Source organism: Globicephala melas, chromosome 11 (assembly GCF_963455315.2).
Source record: "Globicephala melas chromosome 11, mGloMel1.2, whole genome shotgun sequence".
Lineage (NCBI taxonomy): Eukaryota > Metazoa > Chordata > Mammalia > Artiodactyla > Delphinidae > Globicephala > Globicephala melas.
Genome location: NC_083324.2, coordinates 52,762,184 through 52,775,670, shown reverse-complemented (window position 1 = coordinate 52,775,670; position 13,487 = coordinate 52,762,184). Strand labels below are relative to the sequence as shown.

At 41.8% G+C, this 13,487-nt stretch overlaps 1 protein-coding gene across 1 annotated transcript in view; it reads left to right on the top strand.

Moving 5' to 3' along the window:
* Positions 1-643: 643 nt before the first annotated feature.
* The window catches only part of STT3B (STT3 oligosaccharyltransferase complex catalytic subunit B), a 98,148-nt gene continuing 85,304 nt past the window's right edge, over positions 644-13,487 (top strand). Inside the window, exon 1 of the mRNA XM_030830037.3 lies at positions 644-1,584. Within this exon, the coding sequence (XP_030685897.1) occupies positions 1,274-1,584 (311 nt within the window). The 5' untranslated portion in view covers positions 644-1,273. The remainder of the gene's footprint in view (positions 1,585-13,487) is intronic.

The window sequence follows — 13,487 nt, the reverse complement described above, 5'->3', positions numbered from 1 at the left end:
TTGCCCACATTTCCAGTGAACACACGTTATCTTTGCAATCAGGAGAATACAAGAAGAGAAAAAAGCCGGAGAAAGTCGCACTTCGCTTGTCCCACGGGTCCTTCCCGAGCTAGGGGCTTGTTTGCCGGCTCCGGCGAGTTCCCAGCGCCGGCAAACGTGCCCTCGCCCGGGACTTCGGAGGCAGGCCGCCTGGCGCAGCTCGCTGGGCTGGTCGTGGCGGGGTCGCTGGCTGGTGATTCGCTGCTCCAGGAGCGGGGAGCCCCAGGCGGCAGATCCCTACGCGCCAGACCCACGCGCGGGGCACTAGTACTGCGCGCCTGCGCGTCCGCGCGCCCGGTCACGTGATGGGCGCTCCGCGCAAAGCGGGTTAAAAGTCACGACCTCGGAGCGCCCGCGAGCGCCCGGCCAGTCGGCGCGGCGCTCCCTGCGTTCTCTAAACCGGTTCTAAAGGAGGCCGCCCGTCTGTCCTCGACCTCCTCCCGCCCCCTTGGCCCGGCTCAGCTCGAAGCAACGCGCGGAGTCGCCTAGCGCCCCTCCTGGCCGCCAATACAGGCGCGAGAAACTGCGTCTTTCAACTGACAATGAAGCAGTAACCGCGCAGCCAGGCCGCTCCGGGCGAACGAGCGCGAGGCGGGGAGGGGGAGGGGAGAACGGTTGGGCCAAGCCCCGCCCCAGCTCGCGCCCCCATTGGCCAGCACCGCGGTTCTGGGCCCGCCCCCTAACGGACCTGTCGCATTGTGACAGGCGTAGGGGCCAGTTCCTGTTGGGTCGGGGGCGGAGTCAGAGGTAGCCTGAGCTCCGCCCGGACTCCCCAGGACTCCTCCTCCTGCTCCTCACGGCGGGGCGGGCGGCGGGTGTGGGGGGAATGTCATTGCTGCTCCGAGCCGTGGTGCCGCCTCCGTCTGCTCCTGCTTTTTCTCTGGCGCCCTCGTCCCGTCGGCTTTCGCCGCTGCCGCAACTGCACTGGGAAGACGGATGGCTAGAGGGGCGCAGGGGCCATCCGAGTTGAGAGAGCGGCGGTCGCGGCCGCTGCTGAGGCGGAGACTCCCCGCCGCCGCTTCCACCCCCCGTCCCGCGGCCTCGCGGCGCTAAGGGCAGGCGCGCGCGGCTCTCTTCCCTCCTCCTCCTCTTTCTTCTTCCTCCTTCTCCTCCTCCTCCTCCTCCTCCTCCTCCTCCACCGGGTCCCCGCCCAGCACCCCTCGGACCAGGAGGCGGCGGCGGCGGCGGCGGCGGCGGCGGCGGCGCGGAGCAAGACCCGCCGCCGGGGCACAACATGGCGGAGCCCTCGGCCCCGGAGAGCAAGCACAAGTCGTCCCTCAACTCATCCCCGTGGAGCGGCCTCATGGCCCTGGGGAACAGCCGGCACGGCCACCACGGGCCCGGGGCCCAGTGCGCGCACAAGGCGGCGGGCGGCGCGGCACCGAAGCCGGCCCCCGCGGGGCTGTCCGGGGGGTTGTCGCAGCCGGCCGGCTGGCAGTCGCTGCTCTCCTTCACCATTCTCTTCCTGGCCTGGCTCGCTGGCTTCAGCTCGCGCCTCTTCGCCGTCATCCGCTTCGAAAGCATCATCCACGAGTTCGACCCGTGGTAAGTGCCCGCCGCCCCTCCCCCGCCGTGGGCCCGGGACCGGGACCGGCGCCTCCCTCCCCCCTCCCCCCCCACCGCCCCGCGCTCTGCCCGGACCCGCCACTGGTCCCGAGCTCGGGCGCGCCCCCGCCTGCAAGCGAAGTTTCCCCCGCGCCGCTCGAGGCGGGGCGTCGGGGCCCGAGCGGGACCTTGACTCGGGTCGGGCGAGTCTGCAGACTCCCAGGAGGGCGAACGCTTCTCTTCGTAGCCGCCTCGGCCCGCAGAGCCCGACCCGCCGCGCCGGGCGGCGGACTATCCGCCTCCCCGCCCGCGGCTCTCGCCTGCTCTCAGCTTCTCGCGCGCGTTTTCGGCCGGTTGGGATGGGCTCGCCCAGGGGGTGCCCTGTTGCAGTTGGAGGTGAGTCCAGATGTGCAGGAGTCTCGTCGGCGCAGCCTCGCGGTTGCACGCTTTTACCGTGTTTCTCTTGGCTCTCAGACGGGAAGGGAAAAAGCGAGGGAGTGAGGTGTTGGAGGAAAGGAAATAAGAACCCTAAAAGTGATCTGAAAGCTAGGGACGCTTATTTAATGTTAGATATTTTCAAGAGTGGCTTTTTTTTCAAGTCTTTAAGTGCACTCTGCACCTCACCGGTCCGCAATTATCTTGGGCTACTTTTTAGAGCAGGCTCATTACTCTGTGAGCCAAACTGTCACCCTCAGTATGTTATGCACAATATCCGAAAGCGTTGCAGTAGTTCCTTCATTGGTCTTTGCAGGAAGGTTTGTGGATTAGAGAACAAACAGTACCATAGTGATGGGGAGCGCTGGATTGTAATACTGAAGTTTCACGTGGTATCAGGGACTGACCTGAATGTTTTAGGAAATTACCACATAAAGAGCAGTAGCTAATTTAGCTAACTTAATTCACTGGTCTGTGAATTATTTAGATAGGAAGAGTGCTTTATTTTTTTTTTCCAACTTGACCAACCTGGGTTAAGTTTTCTTTCTTTTTTGTTTTAGCCCTAGTCTATGCCTTTTAAACTGACTTAATTCATTTTCTTGACCCATCACCCTTGAGTTCATCTTACCTCCTTATAATTAGGCCCAACTAAACTTGAGGGTATTTGTCATTGGAAGTACAGAGAGAGAATCTTCTTGAGAGTTACTAAATATATGGATAATAAATATTTGGGGGAGTGAGTTACCCATATATTAAAATACCAATTGAAGTTCTGTTACAGATAGAAAAATTGGTAGTGCATCATCTGTTGAACACCAGAGGGGTCCACTTCTGGAGAATCCAGTTTAGGTAGACAGTTAACAGCTGTGACATGCTTCCATGAAACGTTTCCTTTCCATTTTAGAGGCTTGATTTTTTTTAAAAAAACAACTTCTGTGTTACTTGGAATCACAGAAGAAAATAAATTACTGTGACGCTTATGAACTAGACAGAGTTTTCTTAGTCTTAGCTTTGAAACACATAAGCAAATTAGATAAAAATGAAATTGAAACCAGAAAATGAAAACTGCTAATGTTTTGCTGAACATGTAAAAAGAGAAAGTTGTGTTTTTTCAGTTTACAAGAGCAGAAGTGCATGGTTGACCAAACATTACGGGTAACAAAAATTGTGAATAATATTTCTGGAGAGTATCATTTTTATAAACAGAAGGCTGCATAATGTTTAGTAGTAACATTGAGGCTTAAATTAAGGATTGCAGAAAAATTCACAACTGAATGATGAGATGATTGATATTTTTCCTAATTTTGAAGGAAGATTAGAAATCTGCATCAAGTGAGCCAAAGAATTTCTACTAAAATTGAGTATTATAATCATGAAAAGTCTTATCGGATTGCTTCACAGATAAGTTTTTTTTTTTTTCAATATGGCAAAAACTTAAAAGTTGATTTCTTCTCTAGTTTCAAGAATATGCTTGGAGAGCATAACCCTTTTTTACTCACACAAAAATCTGTTTGCATCTTTCTGTGCATAAAACATTTCAGAAACATCCTTTAGTAGAACGAATGACATTCTACATTCGAATTTTAATTCATATACTGTAAAGGTATATAAACCTCTTCAGTCTTAAAGACCTACTTAATGTAGGTTTTCGGCTTGTGTTTATGTTCATAATGTTAGGTAATTCTGACTAGTAGTAAATAGCCTTTTATAAAAAGGAATTGTCCCTATCCTTTATTGTGAATGGAGATTGGCCAGTATAAATCTAATGTCTTAAGTATAATTCAGGTGACTTAATGAGAGAATTTTCAGTCAAAAAAAAAAATCCCGTGTTTGCTCACTTATGTTTTTCTTTTCATGTCTTTCAAAGATCTCAGTTAGGCATCTTATTTTTATAATCCATTCCTGTTGAAAAATTTGAATTTTAAAAGTGGTTTTCCTTCAAAGCTACTAATAGTACCAGCACTTTGATTCTACAAGCATTCTAGTGTTATACTATCTTGGGAGTCTCTCAGATTACTGTTTTAACATGTAGTAGTAACATGAACCTTTAATAATGTTTAAATGTTCCTCTCAGGTTGTGTATCCACAAACCAATTTATTCTGGCTTTCCCTGATCCCTTTTTCTCATGTCTCTGTACTGGATTCACTTCTGAAATCTTTTTAGTGAAAAGTTTACTTTCTCTGTTTGATTGTGAGTTATTTCTGTAAATTTTAATATTAGTACTTAAATTGCGTAAGACTCTAGTTAGCTGCCAAAGGTGACTCATTGTCACAAAGTTATACTTGTTTTTTAAGTTTGTCATTCAAGTTATTTTATAAATCTTACCAGTTGTTATAAGGGTTGGTATGTGATGTTCAATAGTATTTATTGAATTTTAAAGTACACTTTTTTAGAACTTCGTCGCATTTTTGGTAATGATCTCCACCACTTCACTTTAGTAATTTCCTCCCTTATCAGTTGACTTGATCAGACATGAGGACACAGTTTGAGAATTTGTTGTCTGTACTTGGCAAACATTTGGTTGACCAACTAGTTTAACAGCACCTAATTTTATCTTCTTTTTATCTGGAGCAGAATGTAGTTCCTACTTATTTTTGTTGTAACTATTAATGCTTTCATATTAACCAGGTGCTTTTCCCATAACCATTATCTTGTTAAATTGTGGTAGCTTTTCCCACAGAGACGATGGAAAAGCTCCCTATAAAAGAGTTGCATTTTTCCCTGCCTGCACAGGTTGTAGGGGGTTCTCCTTGGAGCCCTAGAAGGAGACTTCTCTGAGCTTTGAGTTCTGGCTGCAGTTAGCTGTAAAAGGGCAGCAGATGCCTTTTTGCAGGGCAGAAAGCTGCAATTTAGAATTGAAAATTGGGATGCATTTTTTCATAGAAACTATGGTATAAATAGGTTAATTAGTACAAACATGTTTTCAAAGGAGTGATAAACCTTTGGAACATAAGCTGTTTGTAAGTTGGGGACTACTTCCTGTACTTTGAGGTCTCCATGTTTTTCTTCACTTTGCAGATGACAAAAAGAGGCTATTGACCTCAGTTCTGAAGAAGAGAAAATGGGTAACAAAACAAATTTTAGATCAGAAACATCCCTAAATCTTAAAAAGGCACTTTATGGAATCATTAGCAACAGCAGTCCAAATGCACTTCAGAATAGGTACAGTAAGTCCCTACATACGAACCTTCAAGTTGGGAACTTTCAAAGATGGGAACGTGCCCCTGTATGCCAGCTGTTGTACAGTACTACTGTACTTTTCAAGGTACTGTACTGTAAGATTAAAAATGTTTTATTTATTTTTTGTGTTTGTTTTTTATGTATTATTTGTGTGAAAAGTATTATAAACCTATTACAGTACAGTACTATGTAGCTGATTGTGTTAGCTGGGTACCTAGGCTAACTTCGTTGGACTTAGGAACAAATTAGACTTACTTATGTGCTCTTGGAGGAACGAACTTGTTCGTTCATATGTAGGGGACTTATTGTATACTGTCACTGATTTCATTGTAATTTAAAACTTTTCTAGCCTTGAGCTCTTGAGATCATTCTATGTTGTAGGAACACGCAGGGAGGAGGTGAAAGGAGTGCCTTGAGCTGCTGGGTTGGATGATGGGATTGGACCTCATCCCATTGGGTGAGCGTGGTGGCTCCTATAGGTAGTAATCCTGGGTTTCCTGAGGCATGTCCTGGGGGAGTTAGGCTCTGTCAGCAACCACTTTGGAACTTTTTCTTGCTTTAGAGTATTCATACGTTGAGGGCTAACTTGAATAATACTGCACATGACATACTGCCATGAGTAGTTTGCAAAAAGACAACATCGGTCGTAGAAACTTAGAATAAGGATTGCATTATAGGCTCTGACACAGTTATTATGAATATGAGGAAACTTACTAGTCTGCCTATGATCTGTCTCTGATTTTTATGCTCTCAATAAGTTTTGGGTGCTTTGGGGTATGAGAGAAAATGTTAAAAGTTCTCTTCATCGTGATATCTTATTAATCAGTGCATATGTGCTCTCAGAAATACCGGAAAGATTAATATTATCCAGTGACTGAATCATATTTTTTTCCTCAATTTGTTTACTTTGCAAACTTAGTGCTATTAGAGAAAGACAATATTGCAGTTAACTTGAATTATAAAGCACCCTACAATTCAGTAGACCTGTATAATGCTAATTGTTATGAAAATTTTCAAGCATACAAAAAAGTTGAAAGATTTTTACAATGAACACTCATACTGAACATGTAGATTCTACGGTTAGTATTTACTTTATTTGCTTTATCGTATCTTTTTATCTGTCCATTACTGTTTTTAAATCTTACTTGTAGGATACCGATAGTGTACTGTAATGTAATGAATGTTATCTTTGTTCCTCAACTCCATGATAAAGAGGAGCTCTTATTTCTGGGTAGCACTTATTTTCTATAATACTTGAATATAATGAGTATAAATACTGTTTATATATCGTCTTTGATTGGAGTGCAGGTTAGAACCAGATTCAATCATCCTAGGTTTTGGTTAGTAACTTACCTAACCTACATCATAAGTCATTGCATTAACCCAAGTCTGTTAAATGACTGTTGAATCTGGTGTCTCAGGAGAAACTCTGAAGTTATTAGAAAGATATTGATGTTGGTTTTATTAGATTTAGTTTATGTGGAACTCCTAAACTTTTGAATTATTAGAAGCCTTTTATTGGTCAGCCTGTTGCTTACTATGATGAGTCTTATGCTCTTTCTTTGCCATGTTTTATCCACATGGAATGCTTAATGGAGTTTTCGGGGGTTTTTTGTTTTTTTTGCGGTACGCGGGCCTCTCACTGTTGTGGCCTCTCCCGTTGCGGAGCACAGGCTCCGGACGCATAGGCTCAGCGGCCATGGCTCACGGGCGCAGCTGCTCTGCGGCATGTGGGATCTTCCCTGACCGGGGCACGAACCCGTGTCCCCTGCATTGGCAGGCGGACTCTCAACCACTGCGCCACCCGGGAAGCCCTGCTTAATGGAGTTTTATGTATGATTGCAAAAGTGGCTTCTGTCAATCCCTACAATAAATAGGAAGATAGGAAAACATTTCAAATAATGTAGGACCCACAACTATACTATATGGGCAAATTAATACTGTTGAAAGGGAAAAAATGTAAATGGTTAACCTGCTACTCCATCTTCACTCCTTTATTTGCTTTATCTTATTCGGGTGGACATTTTTTGTTTTTAAACCTCTTACTCTTTTCTGAGAAGGTTTCTGTGTCCTTACTTTACCTTTTTCTTACATGAATAATTTCCAGGGATTTAGAAATTGATAGAAAGTGTCAATACCATAAGATTAAAAAAAAAATGGTTGTTAGGTCAGGGTTGGAAGAAATAGGAGCAACTGCTCGAGGCTCTCACGTTTTAGTATTGATAAATGTACGTTAACTGGCATTTGTAGACATTCCAGGAAACCTAACTACTATTTGGAGCTTTATTTCTTTGGAAAAGTGCTTTCATAGTTTTAAATGAAAGACATTTAAACATATTTTCGAGTATAACCTGTATGTAAGTTGGTGTCTTTATGTTGGAGAAGTTTGTACTATTTTTAGGAAAACAAATTTCTAGAAAATTGTGACTGGTACTTGACCATATCATCTGTGACTTTTTTTCTTTCTTTGGAACTTAGTGTTGCAGGGTAACTTTAACATGTGTTCTAAATAGTGGTAGATACTTAGTTTTTTACCTTGTCTTATAACTTGATTTTAGATCCTAGAATTGAAGAGATCAGGTAACATCTTTTATTTCTGTAGATAAAAAATATTTCAATTCAGTATTCCTCTCAAGGATTGAATAATACAGGTCCACTTGTTCTCCAAGATCTATGTCTCCGCCTGTTCTACAAAATCTATGTGCTTTTTATTGCATTCTCTGCCTCCAAGGCAGGCTTAAATGAACATGTCCTCCATTTAATTTAATGTTTTTTAATCAGCGGCCCTGATTTAAGTCTTAACACATTGACCTATCAAAATGCCCTGGGCACAGTCCCTGCCCAAGCTAACCACACTCATTAGTTGGATGATGGCTAATTACTTTGTTTTGATGTAGGGAAGAGAGAAGAGTTGATGGTGGCTTAAAGTTGTTATACCTGAATGACTAGGGAATTTTCAGAGACGGGCTTTTAAGGGAATAGCTGAATGAGAGGGAAAGATGAATCCAACTGAATGTTGTTTTCATTTACATTTGTTCGTAAAAAGTTCAGAGTAATGAGGTTGGAAATATTAAGCCATTTGAGTTAGAGAATTATGGGGTGGAAGTTAAACTTTTGGAGTAGACTCAGAATTCTATAGACTAAAGGACTTTTAGAGTATATGTTGGTTGGATTGGCTTGTTTTCTGGGTGAAGAAGCTGATTGCCAGAGTGGTGAAGTACTTTTTCTAAGGTGGTGCAGTTGTGGCTTGGCTAGATTCTTTTCTGTTTTCTTTGCACCTGTGTTTGCATTAGAGGAAGTTTTTGAGAAGTTGTTTGAAAATTGTTACTTCAGAAGATGAGGGGAAGTTAGTGTCTACCATTCACTTTATTTATTTTTTTAGAGATAACTTTATTTAAAAAGTATTTATTTATTTGGCTGCATCAGGTCTTAGGTCATCAAATCCGTGGCGTGTGGGATCTTTGGTTGTGGCATGCGAACTCTTAGTTGTCATGTGGGATCTAGTTCCCTGACCAGGGATCGAACCCAGGCACCCTGCATTGGGAGCGAGGAGTATTAGCCAATGGACCACCAGGGAAGTCCCTACCGTTCACTTTATTCTTTTTTTTTTTTTTTTGCGGTACATGGGCCTCTCTCTGTTGTGGCCTCTCCTGTTGCGGAGCACAGGCTCCAGACGCGCAGGCTCAGCGGCCATGGCTCATGGGCCCAGCCGCTCTGTGGCATGTGGGATCTTCCCGGACCGGGGCACGAACCCGTGTCCCCTGCATCGGCAGGCGGACTCTCATCCGCTGCGCCACCAGGGAAGCCCCCTACCGTTCACTTTAAATTGACAGTGTGGGAGATGTTGGCAATTCAAGTTTAGTCATGGAAACAGCTTTTGTGTGAAGTTTGGCTTCTTTAGAACTAGTGATTTTAAAAACTGCATCAGTTATCTGTAATTTCCATAACTTAATAATTTCCATAGTTTAAATTTTCAAACTTTTATTTTTTGACCTTTTTTTCCTTCATTCTTAATTTTTCTTCATTCTTATCCCAAGGGAAATATTAATGCATAAAAACATAAAGAAATTTTGTTTCTCTTAGTAAAGTATTAGCGATTTGCTGATAACCAAGTTGGTAATGTTTCTTTTGGGGTTTCCTTTTAATATCTTTTTCATGCCTTAAAGGTTTATTAGCTATTCTCAGGTAAAGATTTTTCTTCATACTATGGGTGTTCTGTTCTTTAATATTATCTAGCAAACTCTCCAACCTGCAAATGACTTCAAGTGAATTTGATTTTTAAACTTAAATTATTGGACTTCTCTTTCTATAGATAGATGGATAGATAATATTACAGCACATACTGTTTTCTATACTATTTAAAAAATTAAAATATATTCATTCATAATTAATTTCTAAAGTGCCAGTATATGCGCAGCTGAAATTATTGTTTGTTGCTGGCCAGATGGGTGGAGTTGGTGAAAAGAATCATGCTTGGAAACTCACTTGTGACCATAATGCTTTTTTTTTTTTTTTTATTGAGGTAGAGTCGACATATAACGTTAGTTTCAGATATACAACATAATGACTTAATATTTGTATACATTTTGAAATGATCACTGGGGTAAGTCTAGTTAACATCTATCACCTTAACATAGTTACCCCCAATTTTTTTTCTTGTGATGAGAACTTTTTAGATCTACTCTCTTAGCAGTTCATTCTTATTCTTATAACACCCGTAACTCCTGTAAAGAAAAATACACCCTATTTAAGAAGTTTTTATTGTTAAACTAAATTATACGATCTTACTTGTATAATCCACAGGAAAAATAATGGAGTACAGAGTTATTGGAAGGTAGCACTCTTGTAGTTTTTGAGTTATTCTTTGAAAATGTCTTAAATATTTACATAAATGAGAAAAGAAATGTAGTCTACAGAGGCTTTTTATTATCAGTGAGAAGATGTTCAGTTTCAGCCTTTAAAAATTTTTTTCTCTTATGGTGAAATATAACACATTCTGAAAAGTATTTAAACCTAATATACAGTGTAATTATAAAATAAACACCCATGTGACCATCACTCATGTAATCAAGAAAATTGCCATGACCTCAGAATTCTTGGTGTGTGCTTTCTCAATCCATCCCCTTCCACGCCACACACTTTACAATAATTACATTCTTGCTTTTTCCCCTAGGTGGTATAATTCTGAGTGCATTCCTAAGTAATATAATTTAGTTTTGCCTATTTAAAAACTTTAGAAAAACGCACTTGTGACTTTTGTGTCTTGCTTTTTTTGCTCATCATTGTTTTTAAGATTCATCTTCACTGATCAAGGGTTGTTGAGTGTATGTGGATAATAAGGTTTAGCAATAATTTCATTAACCAGGCTTCTCACTCACCGAGGAGGTTGCCTGCTCTTTTGCAGCAGGAAGGAAGTATCTGTTAGAAAGAGAAGGCATCCTTGTCTTCACTTGAGATAAAAAGATTGTCTCATGGTTGAACACTGAGCTCTAGCCAACCTTGTCTCTAGATAACCTTGACAAGTTTTTTAAAGGTACTAACTGGCCAGAGAGATGTAATCTTTCAACAGACACAGACTGCAAAGAAGAGGGTTGTTGGGAGGAGGAGACATCACTTTCAAGAGCCAAATGATAATCAAGTAATCATAAATGCAAAATTACTGGATTTTAAACTGAAGCTTTTACCAACTGTTGTTCATTTTAAAGAATATGTATTAAAATTTATGTAAGGAAAAGAGTTGTTGTAGTTAGTTCTTGAAAGAAAGAAGGAAAGAGAATGTTGAAAGGGGATCTGAACTATAGGAATTTAGGAAAACCCTAAGACTGGACTGTTTAATGTATTGGTATTTTTGTAGAGGATTGTTGACCCTGGGTTGTGTGTGATTTTGTTTGTGTTGATATCATGGGCTCCTGAATAGCTTTCGTTTCTCTGAATGTTGTTTTTCCGGTTGCTTTCTTCCAATCTTCCTTGGCCACCACTTCTGTTCTTTTCCCATATTGTTACCGACCTGGGTTCTTCAATCAGTAGAAATTGATACAAGGCCTCTTTAATCAGTAGATACGGGTTCAAGGCCAGACCCAGATGAGGAATTCAGGCAAGACTTTACTGGGACTTGTGCTGCAGCAGAAGGGAGCAAAAATAAGTAACGGGATCCCTTGCTTGCTCCCTGAGCGGGAGCTTGCTCCTTCTTGCTCCCCGAGCTGGTCCCTTTGGGGTGACGGTAGGGGTGATAGGTGGGTCGGGCCAGAGGGGTGGCTTAGGGGGTCTTCCTACCCCCTTGGTGATGCTGTGTGCAGGGATCATTCGCAGTACCTGATTTTGGTCCTGGCACCTCAGAAAGGGCAGTTGGGTTTTGGCTGTTTTGTATCATGTTGTTCATAATTGGCCCCAGCTAAGTATGCACACGTTATTTTTAGTCCTTTACAGTTTCTTTGTATTCTGTTGCTCCAGGAGATGTTTGTCCAGGTGCAAGCACTGCAGTAAAGGGTCCCAGGTCCCAGCCTGTCTCAATATCTTTATCTCTACTGATTTAGTAGTTGTCTTAGTCTTCAGGAAGAATAGGAGAGGTATGATAGTAGTAGGATCCTTTCAGAAACTGTCTTGAGGGGATAAAAAGTTGTATTCAAAGAATGGTAAAAGGTCATTGATCTTTAGGTAGGAACTTAGAATCTATTAGGATATGAGAATTCGTCATTATGTATTAGCAAGTGATTTAAAGATACTATTGGAAACGTGATTCCAGCTTATGAGCTTTTAATTAGAAAGCAGTTCTTAAGTGAAATAAACATGAATGCTTCTAATGCGTTTCTATCTATTGGTCAGAATGATTTTGATGAAATTGGTTGGTATTTTTCTGCTGTGCATTACTATGGAACCCATGCTACTTGAATGGATTACCGTTGATTTCGTTTGTGAACAAATAAAAGACTGTATGGTTAATTCATTATTAGTTGAAGAAGAATTTAAATCTAGGACTGTCTTTCTTCAAACTTCCAATGTAGTCAATCAATATTTCTAAAGAATTCAAACTTAAAATTTAAATCAAGTATCATAAGGAAGATATACTTATTACGCTTTCTCCCCCAAATCCACATGCCAGAGAGAAACTTTGAATTAGGCTCTGGTTGGATAATGGTCCAACTTAATGATTTAAGCTATTTTAACACCGCTAGTATTCCTCTTGTGTGACTTCTTCAGGGAAGTAGGGATATTTTTCTGAAATGTATTAACTATTAGGAAACATGCCCAGCATACTTCTTTCAGAAATAACAATCCAGTATAGCTTATCTGCTTTACGTGAGGTATAGGTACAAGTTTTATTAATCCCAGTATAAAGTAGACTTACTTCAGTTAAATTTTATGACTGTTCATTTAACTAAATAGGCCAGAGCCATTTTGAAGATTTTAACACGTGTAATGTAAAAACACTCAAGGAGACTAAGTTATTATTCGTTCTTTGCCTAAATTGGCGAGATACTGTTGTGGTGATATGGTGCTCATTTCCCCCTCTAATGAATGATAATAACAACAATTTATTGTTACTGTTACTATAGAAAGACAAACGGAAGATCCTTAAGAAAATTTTCTTCCCAGAATAACTACATTATATTGGGAACTTAGTGAGTGTTCAATTTATATTAACATGGATCCTTTATCCTTAATGATAACCACATTTTATGTTTTGGTGATGATAGTAATAGTACAGGAAGTGCTTATCGTGTAATACCTTGATAAACCTTGGACTTGACTGTGCTGTCGGGAAAATCATATGTGTAGTTGGGATGTTGTGATTTTTAATAGGAAGTACATATTTGGTCTAAATCCCCCTTGGAGTTTCCTAAATGTTGAGAGCTTTAAAGGTGTCTTTTGTTATGTTAATGAGTGACTTTTGGAAAGCCCCTGGGTCACCTAAGGATGGGAGATGGTTGCCAGTGGAGCCAACCCCAGTTAGAGGGTTGGAGATTTCAGTCCCACCCCCTGACCTCTGGGGAGGGGAGAGGAGCTGGAGGTGATTTAATCACTGGAATCACCAGTGGCTAATAATTTAATCAATCATGACTATGTAATGGAGTCTCCATGAAAACCAAAAGGATCAGAGTTTGGAGAGCTTCTTGGTTGGTGAGCATGTGGAGATTGAGAGAGAGTGGTGGGTTTGGAGAGGGCATGGAAGCTCCGCACCCCTTCCCACATACCATCTCTTCCATCTGGCTGTTCCTGAGTTCTACCCTTTTATAATAAACCGGTGATGTACTTAACAAAATATTTCTTTGAATTTTGTGAGCTAGTA